Raw genomic sequence first — 18523 nt, 5'->3', positions numbered from 1 at the left:
TGTCTGGTTAATGCATTTTTTTTATTGGAATGGAAAAAAAAAATCCCAGCTTTCTCATTCATCAGCTTAACTCTTGTTTGTCCCCACAGAAAACAAAGGTTATCCAGCTGGAGGACTTGGCTTCACATCTGGGTTTAAGGACACAGGTAAAAAAAACAACTGACTTTTGGGGTGGAAGTATTAATTTTTGCTGGGCCCCTGCCTCCCTCTTAAACCAGAGCTCCATTTAAATGTGCAGTGGGTTACTTACAGGAATTTATCTGGTTAAAATCTAAATTATAATTTCCTTCTGCAGTCGTATAACAACAAGAAAAAGAGAGAGGTAGGGCTGTGGATCTGCATTCTTGGAGTAACTGTAGAGTAAACCCAGCCATAAATTCAACAAGTTGTTGCTTTGGGTTGGTAGGAGAGGTTTGCTCCTAAAAGGAGCAGGAAAAGATACAAAAAATATGGAATTTTTGAGCAAGGACCTTGGAGAAGGACCTCAGTGTGCTTCATGGCACTGCACAGCCTTTCCATGGGAAGACTCCTATAACCCCCTGCTCCTTGAAACAGCCAAGTAATGGCAGTAAAAGGCTCTTTTAAGGGGTAGGGGATTTAATTTGTACATCCCAAAATGCAAAAAAAAAATCATCCCTCTGAAACCAAAGGGCTGATTCTATCTCTCTGTGTGGGAGTACTGAATTCCTTAACCCTGAGGGATTTCAAGGTAAACCTCTGGAGTTTATCTGAACGTGTGAAATGGTTTTTGCTTCCCTTTTGATCAGTCTCTTTCTCCTTTTTCTCTTCTGCACAGGATGCAATTAACAGAATCCAGGACCTGATGGCAGATGGCACCCTGACAGGTGACAGCCAAAGCACAAAGGGGATCTTTCTGTAGCTGCTGGTGCACAAAATGCCTTCCCTGTGGCAGAGAGAGAATTCCAGTGCCATTCCTGTTCTAAGGATCTTGATAGCTGGATATTTCTATTTTATTTATTGACCCATCTGCTGAAGGCCTTTTGGGGTTGCTGAGCTGCCAGCTGCAAATGGGGCCTTCTAAAATCTGAATTTGAGAGGATCATTGGGATGATTTGGGGTGGGTTAAAGCCAGGATGGGGTAGAGAGGCAGACATCCCAGAGCACTGCAGGGTGCTGGAGCCAGTCAAGTGCTTGTTCCCAGCCCTGTCCAAGCTGGAATTACAGCAGACTGAGCAGGAACAAGGCTGGTTTAGAGCTGGGCAGTCTTTTCTTTCTGAGGGTGAAGTACAGAAAGGTGCCAGCACAAACATTTATTGACCTGATCTTGTGCTCTTGGCTGGAGAACAACTGTCTCAGCAATGTGGAAACCCTTTCAAATGCCCTAAAAGTGCCTGGAAAGCAGGGAGAAGGATGTGTGCTGTCCTGGCTGGCTGTGCCCAAAGCCAGGGAGGCTCTGCCTGGGTGGAATACATAAAAACAGAGTTCTGCTCTCAGCCTGGGTGGAGCCACAGGAATATGGAAACTGAGCTGCATGCCCTGTCAGGGGGGAAGCTGGAAAGGCTGAGCTGGGAACATGAGCACCAAAAAAAGCAGGGCTGGGAAGGGGAAGGGTCTGGAGAGGAATCCAGACCCTTGAGGATGTGGATCCCAGTGTGAGGGGCAGCTGAGGGCACTTGGCTTGTTCAGCCTGGAGAGGAGGAGGCTGAGGGGAGATCAAGTTCTGCAGCTTCCTCCCCTGGGGCAGCTCTGATCTCTGCTCTGTGACAGGGACAGGACCCAGGGAACGGCTGGAGCCGGGTCAGGGGGATTTATGTTGGAGATCAGGAAAGGTTTTTGCTTCAGAGGGTGCTGGGTACTGCCCCAAATCTGCCAGAGCTCCAGGAGAGTCTGGACCACGCTCCAAGGGACAGGGTGGGGTTGTTGTGGGGTCTGTGCAGGACCAGGAGCTGGATCAATGATCCTGGTGGGTCTCACCCAGCTCAGAACATCTGGGATCCCTGCAGCAGCTGCTGTGGAGCTGTTCCCAGTACCGGAACGTGTTTTTTGAGCAAAAGGAGCATTCCCAGGGTCCTGGGGCTGCTGGCACAGCCCTGCTCCAGCTCCCAGCAGTGCCAGGAGATAAAATCCTGCCTGGCCTAGGTGGGGAGTGCTGCCTCAGCAGCTGGAACATCCCTTCCCAAAGCAGTGAGTGATGCTGGGGGGAGGTGAGGGGAGCCTCTCAGCGCTGTGCTTGCCCTGCAGGTGTGATTGATGACAGGGGAAAGTTCATCTACATCACTGCAGAGGAGATGGCAGCCGTGGCCCAGTACATCAAGCAGCGAGGCCGAGTGTCCATTGCAGAGCTGGCCCAGGCCAGCAACTCCCTCATCAACCTCCAGCCTGACAGCAGAGCTGTGGCTCCAACCCTGGCCTGAGACACGCACTGCAGGGGCTGAACCTCTTCATGAATAAAGCACGTTGTAATTAAAAGCAAACAAGAACCTCCCCCTGTTGGTGGTGCCTGAAGGTAGGATGCGCTTTTGAAGCACCAGCTGCAAACTGAGAAATTTTTGCTTTTCCTTCTGTTAGAGCTGCTGTGAAATGGTAAAAGTTGATTGGCCAGGAGTTCAAACACTGATGCACCTGTAGCCCAGGAAGGTCAGTCATTTATCCCCTGGCAGCCAGCCTCATGTTGCTATAAACAAACCTTTTGTTGTTTGCAGATTCTGGTGTCTGTGTCAAATAATTTGGGGTTGTTTGCATTCAGGATTCTCCAGGCTTGCTCTGCACTGTGGAGCTGTTTAACTTTGTGATGGACACAGCATTGGAAGGAAAGAGTAAAAAGAAAATACTCTTAAGTGTGTCTTTGTTCTTGCTGAAATATATCCTGAAACTCTGGAAAGAATGGTTGCTCTGTTCAAAATTCCAGGGGCTATTTCAGGAAACCTTAGCTACATAAATATGTTTTCCTTGGTTTATGTAACACAAAAAGTTTGCTTGCAGACAAGCTGCATCATTTCCCTGGAGCCAAGAGACAGAAACCCCTCCAGGGAAGGGCTGACTGGGCTCATTTATTGTCCTGCTGATACCAGCCAGATCCTGGTGATTCATCCTTTGAAGTCAGAGCCAGCTCAGGGTGTCTGAAGGCCTCAGCCACCCCCACCCCGTGGCCTCTGTGTTCTGCAGGTCTGGGGGTTTTTAAATAAAAGCTTCATTCACTCTGAGTCATGCAATTAATGTTCCAAGGTAATGATTATTAATGTATTAATTGTATGGGTCGGTGTATTTCCTGCATAAGAATATTTATTTTTTTCAATCATTCATTCATTCTCCTTTCTGAAATCAGCAGAATTTATGTGGATGAACAGTAACTGGGGAGGACAAGAGGTTTTGTCTCTGCCAAACTTAGGGGTAACTTGAGCAGACTAAAAGTCACCTTATCAGTGGGATGAGACAGCAATAAAACAATGGAAGGAAACATTTCCTTTTAATCTCTGCACTGCTGCTGGATGTGAGAGTGCAGGAGAGTGGAGTTCCACCAGCACCACGTGTTGCTGTGAAAGATCAGCACATCCTGAGTGCTGTGCAACCACAGCCAGCAAAGAGGTTTTTTAGCATTTGGGGCTTGTAAAGTCTCTTACTTAAGGATTGCATATTAAATTTAAAAAAAATATTTGGGTTTGCCACTGTTTTTTTGCTCTGTCTTAAAGTATTCTTGTAATAAAATAATAAATTGACAATTTTGAAAGAATTGCAGAGGTTTGTGTTAGAAATGGGCAGGGACAGGGTTGGGGTAAGACATGGCTGAGCTCTGCCAGCAGCTGCTCTGCCCTCCTGATCCTCTCCCACATTTCCATTCCTGTTCTTTTCACCCAGCTGCATCCTCTCAGCACTCAGGAAAACTCATTTTTCCCTCATTTTGGGGCTGCTTTGCTGCATGTGAATTGTGAGGCTGGGGATTTACATAAGCCAGGAGAAAACAATGTAGGTAACAAAAATAAAAAAACACGAGTGGGGCTTCTAACTCTGCTGAAAACTCCTGTGGAACAACGTCTGCTCTGCCTTGAAGGAATTGTTGCAGCTCCCTGAGTTTCCTGAGTGGCTGCAGGAGGTGAGGACAGGTGGGTGTTGGTGCTCTGACCCTGGGGCACCACTAAAAACTGCAGCTCCATTTTCTGTTAAATGAGCTTTTTGGTGTTTTCTAGGAATTCACATCCAAAGTCCCAGGAGGCAGCTGAAAGTCTGGAACACAATTGCTTCAGGCCATTTGTTTGCATGGGTTATAAATGAGGCAGTTCAAAGCTGAGCTGCTGTTTCAATCGTGTCTGTGGAATTGGAGGGGGAGGAAATTCAGGGCTGTGCCCCCAGAATGATTTCCCTGGCTGAATTCAAAGCACAAGTTCAGTATTTTCAAAGAGAGTTGTTCCCTCCCTGCTGGCACTGAAACAGGGACACCCCTGGGTGTCCTGGCTCACTTGGGAGTTGTCCCCAATGTCCTGGCTGAGGGTGCTGGGGCAGAGGTGGAACAGTCTGGGAGCAGTGGAGTGCTCTGCTCTCCTAATAAACCCCAGAGTTTGGGTGCTGAACTTCATCTCCCTCCAGCCTTTCAGGGCCTGAAGCTCCAGGAGAGCTGGAGAGGGACTGGGGACAAGGCATGGAGGGACAGGACACAGGGAATGGACCTAAACTGCCAGAGTTTGGGATATTGGGAAGGAATTCCTCCCTGTGAGGATGGTGAGGCCCTGGCACAGGGTGCCCAGAGAAGCTGTGGCTGCCCCTGAATCCCTGGAGTGCCCAAGGCCAGACTGGACAGGGCTTGGGGCACCCTGGGACAGTGGGAGGTGTCCCTGCACATGGCACTGGGTGGGATTTAAGGTCCCTTCCCAAACCATTCCATCACTCCGTGGTCTCAAGCCATGACTTTTCTCATTTTTACCCCCATTCCCTGGGCTGACCTGTGGTTCTGTGGGACTCAGCTGCCAGCTGGGGCCAAGCCCTGACAGACAGCACCAAATACAGGGCAGCAGAACACTGGGGAAATGGTAAATACAGCAAAACACTGGGGAAATGGTAAATACAGCAAAATTCTGGGCAGTAGATTTTGGGCTCCTCACTTTGGGGTGATCCAAATGCAAATCACTCATCAAAATCAGCCATGGGCAAGGGCAGCTCCTCCCACTGCCCCTCTCTGCAAGAGACAGGTTGGGGGTGAGATTTTGCTTTTTGCTGCTTTGCCCAATCTGCTTTCATCAGTTTTAAAAAGGTGGAGCATCCCCCTATTTGACTTTCAAAAAATTCCCTATTTTCTGTTAAACTTTGCCATGCATTATGCAGAATGTCTTCCCTCTGAAGTAGCACAGGACTCCCAGGTACTCTGACTGTACATATAGGAATATATATATACACATATATATATATATATATATACATATATATATATACACACACACATATACTGAAGAAATAATAATAATCATAATTATATATATTAATATATACTGGAGGAATAATAATATATCATATATTGTGGGAATTATTATTATTATTATTATTATTATTACTATTACTATTATTATTACTATTATTATTACAATTATTACTATTATTATTAAGGTAATTGGAGCAAACTTGTCCTAATTTTGCCATCCCACCCGAAGGCAAAGGACAAAAATACATATATATATATATTTAAGACCTTGTCTCCAGAACACACAAGGTGAGAGCTCATCAAGGAAAACTCCACCTTCTTGTCTGATGGAAGAATGGAGTTTATGCAAAGTGTTTACAGATTAAAAAATAAACTTAAAAGCAACAAAATGTCACAACTTTTCATTTTATGTCTTTGTGATAGGAGTTTTTCTACCCATCACCCTCAGGGTCTCTGAGTTTTCTCTGTAACTATGGATACTAGGAACAGATTTGGGGTTGTTTTTTTTTTTCTTGTTTGGGGTTCTGTTCTAATTCATGTTGCGTGTTCATCATTTTAGGAAAACGTTAAATATCACAAGACGGCAGTGAATTACAAAGCTGCAATATTCCCCTCTGCACAGGAACAGCCACGTTCTGCATTCACAGATTTCTTCCTTTTTAACCCCAAAAGCAAATCCAGATCATTAATACCAATCTGTGTCTGCAGGAGAAGAAACTAAAAACAAAAACCAAAAACTGATGCCCAGGGAAGTCTTGTGCCTGCAGCACTTCAGGGATGGCACTTTAATTCTTTTCATCTTCTTTGATACAAAAGAAAAAGTAAAACAAAGGAGGGGGAAATGCCTCCTTCCTGCCCTGAAGAGAGGAGAACATTTAATGATCTCTGCATCCATCAAACGTGACATTTTCTGTCCCTGGGGACAAGGTGGAACAAGGAGTGGCATCAGCAGCTGCCTGGGCCTGGTTTGGGAGGAACTGGGATAAAACCCCACAGCTGGGGTGGCCCAGCTCTTCCCAGCTCTTCCCAGCCCACCTGGTCCAGGTTGAATTTTGCCTTCCTCACCCATCCTGGTGCTCCAGGCCAGGCTGGACAGGGCTTGGAGCAGTTTGGGATGGTGGAAGGTGTCCCTGAGTGAGATGGGCTTAAGGTCCCTTCCTACCCAAACCAAAACCAAAATGGTTCTTCAAAAGGCTTCTCTTACTGGGATGAACTGGTTGGTGATGAGATTAGAGGAACAACTCCAGATTTATTCACTGTCCAATAATCCATTTCATTTCTCTCTTGAGTCAAGGAGCTGCCCTTCCCTTTCTGAAGTGAAGCAGCTGAGCTAAAAACCCCACAGGTCCTGTGCAGAGCTGCACTGTGGATGCAGTCCAGCACCAGAGAGACACAATCCCCCTTGCTCTCTCTTTTTCAGATCTTTTAGAGGCCTGAAATTTGTTTATGACCTAAAAGCAGGGGTGGAATGGTTGCAGAGGGGTCTTGCTGTGTGCTCAGATGGGAGCTGGAGGAGTGGTGGTTTTGTATTTGCAGGGAACCCCAATGAAGGCAGGAATGAAATCTGACTCCATGTTCTCAGAAGGCTAATTTATTACTTTATAATACTATATTATATTAAAGAATACTATACTAAAGAATACAGAAAGGACACTTACAGAATGCTAAAAAGTTAATAATGAAAACTCGTGACTCTCTCCAGAGTCTGACACAGCTTGGCCCTGATTGGCCAAAGAGTGAAAACAACTCACAGCAGAACCCAGTGAAACAATCACCTGTGGGTAAACAATCCCCAAACACATTCCACATGAGCACAGCACAGGAGAAGCAAATGAGATAAGAATTGTTTTCCTTTTCTCTGAGTCCTCTCAGCTTCCCAGGAGAAAAATCCTGGGTGAAGGGATTTTTCCAGAGAATGTGAATGCCACAGGGTGGGCACCTCCTAAAACCCCTCCTGGCCAGGTGGATCCAGGTCCCCAGAGAGGACAGGGATTCCTGGTTTGTCTCAGAGGCAAATTCCTGCATTAGGAGCAGGGGACAGGGCAGAACTGGCCCTGCAGGGGACTCTGGGGTCAGGAGTGTGGGTGCCACAGCCCTGGAGCAGGACGTGGATATCTCCTGCTTCTGCTGCCTTTGGGCCCTCTCCCACAGCCAGAAGAGCTGGGGGACACTGGTGTGGTTTTCCCCCATCCTCCTGCCAGGAAAATGCTCCTCTGGAATGCTCTGTGTGGATTTCTCCCCCTGGCAGGAGCTCTCTGGGGAAGGCAGGGCTCAGGTGCCCAAGGGGATCACCGGGCCAGGGTGTCCAAGCAGGGAGAAGGCTGGGAAGGGACAACCCTGCAGGAGGTGCTGCTGCTGCAGCTGGAGCTGAGCTGGCAGCAGCAATAATCGGAATTTCTCTCATCTGCTCCAATGCAGGAGCATTGCAGGGGAACGCAAAAACAAAACACAAACAAACAAAACCAACACAAAAAACCACAAAAACAGAAAAAAAAAAATAAAAACTACAACAAAAATTTAAAAAAACCCCACAAATAAAAAAAATTAAAAGAAATTTTTAAAAAATAAAAACATTAAACAACAACAACAAAAAAAAAAATTAAAAAAAGAAAAAAACCAAAAACACCGAAGCCAGGGTGGGACAAGGACATCCCACAGGAGCCTGGCAGCTCCTGAGGACACTTTTCCCTGGGTGATGGTGACCAAGCACAGGGTGAGGCTACCGCATTTCCAGCCATTTAATACCTCAGTGTTTCTGGCCTTTAGCACAAACAATCCCATGCTCCAGCTCCTGTCACTGTCCCTAAAATGGCCAATCCCAGGAATCCACTCTGTGTGTCCCTGCCAGCCTGGCACGTGTCCCATGTCACCAGCAGGAGCTGAGGTTTCCATGCTGGGGACTGAGATCCCTGATCCACGAGCTCCTGCTGCCAGCAGGGATGGGATGGGATGGGATGGGATGGGATGGGATGGGATGGGATGGGATGGGATGGGATGGGATGGGATGGGATGGGATGGGATGGGATGGGATGGGATGGGGTGGGATGGGATGGGATGGGATGGGATGGGATGGGATGGGATGGGATGGGATGGGATGGGATTGAGATGGGAAGAATTGGGATGATTTGGGATGGGATGGTATTGGGATGAAATGAAGTGGGATGAAATGAGATGGGGAGGAAATGCAATGGATGGGATGGAACTGGGATGGGATAGGATGAGAGAAAATGAGATGGGATGGGATTGGGATGGGATGGGATGGGATGGGATGGGATGGGATGGGATGGGATGGGATGGGATGGGATGGGGAAGAAATGCAGTGGGATGGAATGGATGGGATGGATACTCAGATTGATGGGATGGGATGGGATAATGGGATGGGATGGGATAATGGGATGGGATGGGATAATGGGATGGGATGGATGCAAAGCTGCAGCTCGTGGTTGTAACCCTGAGAAACGAGGCTGAGCTGCAGCTCCGGCACGTCCCACGCTCGCTGTGGTGCCCACACAGCAGAGGAAGCTCCCAGCCATCCCCTCCCATCTGTTTGTTCCCCCGCTGCTGCTCCCATCAGGACACTGAGGGTGGCATTAACTCCTTCAGAGGGCTCTTGCTGGAGCAGCCTCCTCCCGAGCCTCTCTCCATCCCGGGGCTGAGCTCAGCAGCCCTTCAGGGTCCTGCCAGGGAGGCCAGCCCAGCACAGGATGTGCCCAAAGCTCCCAAAATACAACGTGGGCAGTCCTGGGCATGATCCTGGTGTATCCCAGTCTTGGGGTGGCAGCAGGGCCAGGACATCGCCTGTGCTGAGGTGTCTCCAGTCCTGGGGCACTTCTGAGCTGCTTGTGACAAAAATGACATTGGGGAAAGGTCTGGAGCCCCAGGAGAGGCTGAGGGAGCTGGGAAGGGGCTCAGCCTGGAGCAAAGGAGGCTCAGGGGGGACCTTGTGGCTCTGCACAACTCCTGCCAGGAGGGGACAGCCGGGGGGGTCGGGCTGTGCTCCAGGGAACAGGAGGAGAGGGAATGGCCTCAGGCTGGGCATGGGGAGCTTTAGGTTGAATATTTAGGAAAAAATCTTCACCAAAAGGGGTGAAGGGAGTCCACCCAGGGCAGCGTTGGAGTCCCCATCCCTGGAGGGATTTAAAATCCGTGTGGATATGACACATGGGGACAGGGGTCAGTGGTGGCCCTGGCAGTGCTGGGTTAATGATTAGACTGCATGATCTCAGAGGGCTTTTCCAGCTTTAATGACTTTATGACTTGGAGTCATGGCCGTTAATTGGAATTGTTAATGGGTTTTTTGGGGGACAGCCTGCACATTCAGGGTGACATTCTGCCAGCATTCGGTGACCCCGCTGAGCTCTGCTGTGCCCAGCCCCCTGGGTGCCAGTGTCCCTGCCCGGGTTGGGGCTGCGCCCTGCCCGGGACATCTCCGACTCGCCCCTGCTCTTCCTGACCCCCTCTCCATCCCGGCTCCTCCAGGAGATGGCAGCAGCAGCTCTCGCATCCCCCTCCCGCCCAGCGTTCCCATGGCAACGGGAGCCAAGCATCCCCCCGAGCATCCCCAGAGCATCCCAGGGCTCGGCAGGGCCTGGGGCTCTGCTCCTCGCCCAGCATTACCACACAACCGGGGTATTGGGGTTCAGTTAACCAAAATTGCCGAGTTTCACTTCTTTTCGCAGGATGGAAAAGCCACGGGAGGAATGACACTGCTGTTGGACGCACTGAAAAGGGCAGGATTGACCCCAAAAGCTGTGCAGAATCAGCAGAGCAGGCTGGGAGCAGGGAATTCTTTGTGGGTTTATTTTGTATTTGTGGGGTTCCCCGATGAAGGAAGGAATGATGAATCTGATGCCATGTTCTCAGAAGGCTAATTTATTATTTATGGTATTATATTATATAAAGAATACTAAACTATACTAAAGAATACAGAAAGGATACAGACAGAAGGCTAAAAGGTAATAATGAAAACTTGTGACTCTCTCCAGAGCCCTGACACAGCTTGGCCCTGATTGGTCATTAAGTCAAAACAACTCACATGAAACCAATGGAACAATCACCTGTGGGTAAACAATCTCCAAACACATTCCAAAGCAGCAAAACACAGGAGAAGCAAATGAGATAAGAATTGTTTTCCTTTTCTCTGAGGCTTCTCAGCTTCCCAGGAGGGAAATCCTGGGCAAAGGGATTTTTCCAGAAAATGTGACAGTGACAGGTTCAGATGCTGCTGCTGCTGAGCAGGGGCTCTGAGGGTTTGGGAAGGGCTGTTCCCAGTAAGCTGCTTAGCACAGGGGTGTGATCCCGGGCAGGGGCAGCACTGGGAGCTCATTAGCTTTTGTTAATGTGGCTCAAGAGCAGAGAGCACTGTGCCTGTCCCAGGGTTTGCACAGAGAGCTTTTGGCAATCAGGTGTGACATTAACTGAGCTGTCACCAGGGTTGTGTCCCTCCATTTGTGGCTGATGCCACAGTCCTGGGCAGGTGGGGAGCTCTGGGATGCAGCTCAGAGCTGTGCTGGAGAGCTCCAAGGAAGGGTTTCCCATACAATCACAGAATCTGAGTGGGAAGAGCCTTAAAGTTCATCTTATTCTGTCTCCTGCCTTGGACAGGAACACTTCCCACTATCCCAGAGTGCTCCAAGCCCTGTCCAGCCTGGCCTTGGGCACTTCCAGGGATCCAGGGGCAGCCACAGCTTCTCTGGGCACCCTCTGCCAGGGCCTGCCCACCCTCACAGAGAAGAATTTCTTCCCAATTTCCCATCCCTCTGGCAGTCGGAAGCCATTCCCACTTTCAGCATCCTTCCTTGGAGTCGGCACATCTCCAAGTGCTGCTCAAGGAGGGCAAAGGCAGTGTTTGGAAGGGGTTGTTTCAACCCCTCAAGGCTGCTCTGTTGAGTCAATAAACTCCACTTCTCTGCTCACTCTGATGCTTTCATCCCTGGAAGTGTCCAAAGCCAGGCTGGAGCAATCTGGGATAGTGGAAGGTGTCCCTTCCCATGGCAGGGCTGGAATGAAATGGGATTTAAGATCCCCTCCAACCCAGCCCAAGCACTGGGGATCACCCAGCCGCCCTGATTTGTTCTCCTGTTGACTCAAGCTGAGCCCTGGAGCTGTTTCATCCCCCAGCAGGGAGCAGGAGCAGCACAGACCCTGTCCTGGGGCTGCTCTCCAGCTGCTCCATCTTTCCCTCTGGGATTCAGCTCCAGCCAGAGGTGCTGACAGTGCTGGTGTCACCCTGCTGGGAGCTGACACAGCACAAGCAGACACTGCCCTGCTGCTGTTCCTGCCCTGCTGACCAGCTGCTGTGGTTTGGAGACCCAGAGAGGGACTGACACAGCAGATACACACAGAAAAACAATCATCATCATCATCATCATCATCAGGCCTTGGGGATCCTGAGGAATCTGCCTCCTACTCTTGTGCAGTCTCAGGTTTCTTCTCTGGAAGGATTCCACCTGTTTTTCTTGGGAAGTTTCATTGGACAGATCCTGCCTCATTTCATTTCAGAATTTGAAATGAATTCTGAAATTCAGCCAGTGCTCAGCCTGGCTGAAGGGAGATATTCTCAATTTCCACAGGAACAAGTGGGGGTCAGGCTCTGATCCCAGGGAACAAGGGGCAGGATGAAGAAAAATGGCCTCAAGTTGTGCCAGAAAAGATTTAGACTGGATATTGGGGAAAATTTTAGCAGCCCAGGTGTGGAGAGAGCCAGGAGTAGAGGAGGATGGCACAGGGAGCTCAGGTGTGCTGCCCAGCTCCACAGGACCTGGTCAAGCAGAGTGGGAAAGGCACACTCAGCTCTCCTGGGCTGTTTGGTTATTCCCCAGAGATGCTGCATGTCTCTGTCTTCTTTTTCCCCTTGCTAATTTTCCCTGCTGTCATTATTTGCCTGACTGGCAGAAGGGATTCACACTGACTTAGCAGAAGTACATCCACATGCACACTCATCCCAGAGAGCTGCCACTCAGCAGCATGCGGAGATATTTTGGGTAAACTGAAATGGAATAGAATAAAGCCAGAATGCAAAGCAAACTGCTCGTGCAGGCAGCACAAAGCAGCAGTGATGTTTGCAAAGGACCTTGGTATTCTCTGCTAGAAGGTTGATTATGCCAGGAAATTCATCCAGCCTGCTGCCCAAAGCAGCCTGTGCTTCACTTCTAATCTCTGAGGAGCTTCACTGTGGCATTCACATTCTCTGGAAAATCCTTTCCCCCAGGATTTTTCTCCTGGGAAGCTGAGAAGCCTCAGAGAAAAGGAAAACAATTCTTATCTCATTTGCTTCTCCTGTGTTGTGCTCATGTGGAATGTGTTTGGAGATTGTTTACCCACAGGTGATTGTTTCACTGGGTTCTGCTGGGAGTTGTTTTCACTCTTTGGCCAATCAGGGCCAAGCTGTGTCAGACTCTGGAGAGAGTCACGAGTTTTCATTATTATCTTTTTAGCATTCTGTAAATACCCTTTCTGTATTCTTTAGTGTAATATAGTATTCTTTAATATAATATAGTATCATAAATAATAAATCAGCCTTCTGAGAACATGGAGTCAGATCCATCATTCCTGCCACGGGGATCCTGAAAATACAATTCTTCACAATCAGCCAGGGCAGCCCAACTGTTTGTCCTGTTCTTAAATCCCACCCAAGGAACAAGCCCAGGCTCTGGAGCTGAGGGAGCTGTGGCCACTGGAAGTGACCTGGCACATCCCCTCAGCCTCTGGGGCTCCTCTCCATGGGCAAGAGCAGAAAAGGGAAAATTCCAGCACAAAAACACCTCCCTAAAAAATCTTATGGAGCTCTGTAGGGAGGAAATGGGGTCACCCCACATTTCACATCACCTGCAGCAAGGACCAGGGGCTCCCTCCCTCGCAGACCACAGGGACTGGGCTTCACCACCAACCTTGCTTCTCCACCCTTCCTGCCAAGCCCAAGCCCTGCGTGTGCTCCAGACAATAATCTTGGATATAAGTGTGGCACAAGGATCCTCTCCAGAGGGTTTGACTCGTGCCAGGAGTCCTGCTGTTCTCCCAACCACCAGAGCTCCACAGGGAACATCAAGTCTGGGGTTTGGTGGAGCCTGTTCTGAGCCAAGGCCAGGAAAAAAAAAGGAGAAAAAGGAGTTTTTCTTCCTCTGCAAGACCTAAATCAGGCTGTCAGGAGCCACATCCCTCCTCTCCACATCTGGATATTGAAGTTGGCACGTTCTTGAAAGTCCAGACACCTTCTGTGAGGAAAACCTCCACTGAGGGGAGTGGTTGCAGCTGGGCTCCCATGGCTTTCCCCTGCCAACAGCTTAAAATAAAAAATCAGGGTTTTTTTAACATAAAAATAACATAATCATGATGGGAGTGACCTGTGCCACCACAGAATCCACGAGGTCCTTTGGGTAGAGGGGGGATTCTTCAATGTTTCTGGGAGCAGGTCATGGCAGGAGGGTGGCAGGGCAGATCCAGGGGGACACAGAAGGTTTCAGGTGCATTCAGGCTGAAATGTCCCTGCTTCACTTCTCCTCCCTCTCCACCTTCCTCAGAGAGTGTCTGGGTGTGCCAGCAGCTGGGAAAACATTTTGGCCAACATTCAGGCATCTTATTATGATCCTGTTAAGAAAGATGAGCTGGAGCCAGCACTGGGGATGGAGAAGGAAGGACAGCAGGTCCCAGCAGGGAATTGTGTGTCCCCAGTGTGGAGGACACCAGCAGCACACCCCCTGTGCCACCCAGCTGCTGTCACACCCTCTCCTGAGCTCTGCAGAGACCTGAGCTCGCCGGCTGGGCTGAGCCAGGCACAGCAGGCTGCAGGAGGGGTCATCCTGCTCTTCTGAAGTTCTCCTAAGCCTTCTGATGTCTGCGTTTTTGTAATGGAGCTTCTCATGCACTCTTCGTGTAAATAATGATTGTTTTGCATTCCTTTCTGGAGGAGGAGGGAATTGATGCACTGTTGGTTTGACCAGTGTGGCTGGAGAGGTGGCAACTTCACCCTCCAATCCATGGTCACTTTTGGAATTTTATAAATATCAAGGTCTGGAAATAAAAGTGCCTTTTTTGCCTCGGACATCCCAGCGCGTGAGTGTCGTTCTTTTCCTGTGGTTCTGGGACACGAGGCCCTTCCCAGCTCTGCTGACATTTCCAGAGGAGATTCCCAGCCCCATCCCCTGCTGAATGCAGCTCCCTGGCACTGCAGCATCCCTGAGCATCCCCACCTGACACCTGGAGTGGTTGTCATGGAAACCCGCGGTGTCCCCGTGTCCTGCCCGCTGCTCTGCTCCCTCCAGCCCTGGGCAGAGCCCTGAGCAGAGGTTCCCTGCACTCCTGGCCGTGGAGCAGCCCCCGTGGCTGGGAATGGGCTCCCAGCTGGAGATGCTGCTGGAATTTGTGGGAAGTGAGGGCAGCCTGGGCTCCCACTGGACCCCAGCAGTATTTCCCAGCTCCAAGCTGGAGGCAGCGATTCCAGGCTCTCCCAAATCCAGGATTGTTCACGTCTGCACATCCTGGGTGCTGGTGGGGATATGAGTGAGCAGCGCTGGTGAAATATTGCCAGGAAGCCTCTCACTTGGGAAAAAAAAACCCTAAAAACCACCAGGATCCACCCCATCCATCCATCCCCAGTACCAGAATATTTAGGGATGTTTTTAATCAAGCTGCAGAGGGTGTTAACTCTGATTAATTTCAGGGTGGGGTTGATGCTGTTGGATAAAATCCCACAGAACCATGGAATTATTTGGGTTGGAAGGGACCTTAAAGCCCATCCAGTGCCACCCCTGCCATGGCAGGGACACCTTCCACTGTCCCAGGATGCTCCAAGCACTGTCCAACCTGGCCTTGGGCACCTCCAGGGATCCAGGGGCAGCCACAGCTTCTCTGGGAAATCCATTCCAGGGCCTCCCCACCCTCACAGGGAAGAATTCCTTCCCAGATTGCCAGATTGGAGCCATTCCATTTTCCCCACACTTCCTTTATGACAACAGTTTGGGGATTTAATTCTGAATTGTTGTTCTGGGAATCCTCACTCTGGAAAGGCTGGAAAGATGAGGCCAAGGTCTGTGGGAAGACAGGGATTTGACATCACTCTGCTTTTATCCCTCATCCCTAAGGAAAACCCCAGGGAAAGGCTGTGCCCGGGACACCCAGAAATTCCATGGACTCCAACACCTGGTTTTCTTTGGAAATGGGCTAGAAATAAGAAAAACCTAAACAGTGTCTGCCTTCAGCCAGCTGAACACCCTAAAAACATCACCCTGCTTTGAGGTGAGCAATCAGGAGGAAAGGAAAGGAAAGGGGAAAGGAGAAAGGAGAAAGGAGAAAGGAGAAAGGAGAAAGGAGAAAGGAGAAAGGAGAAAGGAAAGGGATGTTGCACATGAAAGTCATGGAAGCAAGGCCAGGAGAAGCCAGATGTCCCAGCAGATGTGACAGTCCCCAGCTGGTGCTCCCCAGGATCAGCCACCCATTTGGGGTGGATTTGGCCCCTCTGGCAAAGAGGGATGGGGCCTTTCCTCTGCCTCCCTGTGATGTTGTGACCCAAACACAGGCACTAATCAAGGAGCCTGCTGTGTCTAATTAGCTCTGGTGGCAAAGTGCCCCCACCCAGGAGGATGATTTCACCCCAGGTGTTGGGGGACAGGTGCCAGCTCTACTCTCACTCAGCCAAACTGCTCTGGGCATTCCTAAACACTCCTAAAATCCCTCCTCAACAGGCTCTGGGAAGGATAAATCCAGCCATGGCATCCTCCTGCCTGCCTGGGCTCTCTCCCTATGGTTGCCACCACCTGACTCCTCTGAAGATCCTTTTTGGGGGGCTGCATCTGTACCCCACCCAAAACTGGCTGGGATTGTCCCAAACAGGACTCAATTCCCACTCCTGCTCCTTCCCCCCCTCCAGGAAACAAAAGGCAGGAGGAATTTCACAGAATTCCCAGAATTTGCCTCATTCCTAATGGATTCTGTGCTTCTTTTTTGTTAAGGCTGGGGTTAAATGTGCAAGACGGTGTTTTTTTTGTTTGGACTCAGATGTTTATTAGTTTTTATTTATATTACAGTCTCACAAGCTGTGAGTTTTATAGCACTCAGCTCTAACAAGATAAAAATGGAGATGTATCTCTCTTTCTAGAAGGACTTTTAAGGATAAACTGTCTAATTAAGAAATTATATTTAAATTATTTATATTTTTAACCCAATAACCAACCACCCATGGCCCACAATGCAGACTTTTTTTTATTTAATTACACAAAACCACCCAAACCCATGAAGAAGAAGAAGGACTAGCATCTGCCCTAAAACCCCCATCTTGCTTTTTATATATATTGCTACATTCTAAACCCTTAAACTTTAGGTTTTTTGTCCTGTGATATTACACACTTCTATGCAAACTCCACACCCACAATCCCAGTTCCATCATTCCATTTTGGAAGCCTTCTCCACGGCCTCAGGTCAGTGCAATGTTCTCCTGGGGGTCAGTGCCTGGCAGCACAGAAAGTCTGAAATTCCCATCATCCACGGTTCCAACACATTCCCACTTGGCACTGGGGCCAAGCACAGGTGGGAGCATCCAGAATTTGGGAGAAGGTGAAAATGGGATCCCTTCTGCAGCAGCAAAAGGCGATGAGGGATGAGACCAGATCTCACAGGATGCTCCAAAGCAGCTGCTGGCTTGGAAATGAGACAAATCTGGAAGTCCAAGGAGAGCTGGGACAGAGATCCACCCTTTCCCAATGGGATGGAGCTGATACTTCACTGAAAGTGGATCAGCAGTGGTTTTTATGATGGTATCATTCCATTTTTTTCTAGGAGTGGATGGGAAGGAGTGGCTTGTGGCATTCACATTCTCTGGAAAATCCCTTCACCCAGGGTTTTTCTCCTGGGAAGCTGAGAAGCCTCAGAGAAAAGGAAAACAATTCTTATCTCATTTGCTTCTCCTGTGCTGTGCTCACGTGGAATGTGTTTGGAGATTGTTTACCCACAGGTGATTGTTTCACTGGATTCTGCTGGGAGTTGTTTTCACTCTTTGGCCAATCAGGGCCAAGCTGTGTCGGACTCTGGAGAGAGTCACGAGTTTTCATCATTATCTTTTTAGCCTTCTGTAAGTGTCCTTTCTGTATTCTTTAATATAGTATAGTATTCTTTAATATAATATAGCATAATAAAGTTATAAATCAGCCTTCTGAAAACATGGAGTCAGATTCATCATTCCTGCCTTTGTTGGCACATTCCCCACAAATACAATAGTGGCTCAGTCAGGAGTTTTATGGCTTTGGATGAGGATGGTATTTCCAGCTTTTCAAGGGAAAAACTGAGGGTGGATGTGACAGCAGCGTGGGTACAGCTCATCCTCTCCCTGGGGAGAAAACAGCAGTGAGGGTGAGCCAAGGGTGGAATTTGGGGAGCTGGAAAGGACCAAACAGGAGCAGCCATTGAGGAAAAGTGACCCTGGAGAGCACAATTGGTCTAGCAAGTCTTCAGGGGATTATTGTGTCATTATTGGGTTTGTTCCATTGAGAAGGGACAATTCCAGGGTTCCTGGAGAGACAAGGCTCTCCTGATCTCCTGGGCATGGCTGGTGGGGACCCAGGGGTGCCAGAGGTGTCCTCCCCTCCACAGGGACATCAGCAGTGATGGGATGTCTTAGGAAGCTGCAGGACACCAACCCTCTGCTTTAATGACAGGCTGAAACTCTGCATGGAAAGCAAACCTCTCCTCCCAAGGATTTGTTTTTCTCTGGAGAAAACTCCATCAGTTTCCATCCAAGCTGCTTTTGCACCTTTTGCAGCACGCTGTGTGTGACTCTGCCCAGCTCCAGAGCAGGGAAACTGAGGCACAGAGCAGGATGTGACAGAGGCTTACAGTGACACATGGAGGCACCTGCCCAGGACAACCCAAAGGGGGAATTCAGGTAACCCCTTACATGTAAAATACTGCAATTCATTTTAGAATCGTGGAATCACAAATTGGGTTGGGTTGGAAGGGTCCCCAAAGACCATCTCATTCCACCTCCTTCCACTGTCCCAGGTTGCTCCAAGCCCTGTCCAGCCTGGCCTTGGACACTTCCAGGGATCCAGGGGCAGCTTCTCTGGGCACCCTGTGCCAGGGCTCCTCACCCTCACAGGGAACAATTCCTTCCCAATCTCCCATCCAGCCCTGCCCTCTGGCAGTTTATGTCCATCCCCCTTGTCCTTG

At 49.3% G+C, this 18523-nt stretch overlaps 1 protein-coding gene across 1 annotated transcript in view; it reads left to right on the top strand.

The window, feature by feature from the left end:
- DDRGK1 (DDRGK domain containing 1) overlaps positions 1–3691 on the top strand; it is a 35922-nt gene extending 32231 nt beyond the window's left edge. The window contains exons 7-9 of the mRNA XM_064419065.1: positions 90–146; positions 797–845; positions 2203–3691. Of these exons, the coding sequence (XP_064275135.1) occupies positions 90–146; positions 797–845; positions 2203–2375 (279 nt within the window). The 3' untranslated portion in view covers positions 2376–3691. The remainder of the gene's footprint in view (positions 1–89; positions 147–796; positions 846–2202) is intronic.
- Positions 3692–18523: the final 14832 nt, after the last annotated feature.

This window comes from Passer domesticus, chromosome 4, assembly GCF_036417665.1.
Source record: "Passer domesticus isolate bPasDom1 chromosome 4, bPasDom1.hap1, whole genome shotgun sequence".
NCBI classification, from domain to species: Eukaryota; Metazoa; Chordata; class Aves; order Passeriformes; family Passeridae; genus Passer; species Passer domesticus.
Note: the sequence above shows the minus strand (reverse complement) of the source record. Positions and strands in the feature narration are given on the sequence as shown.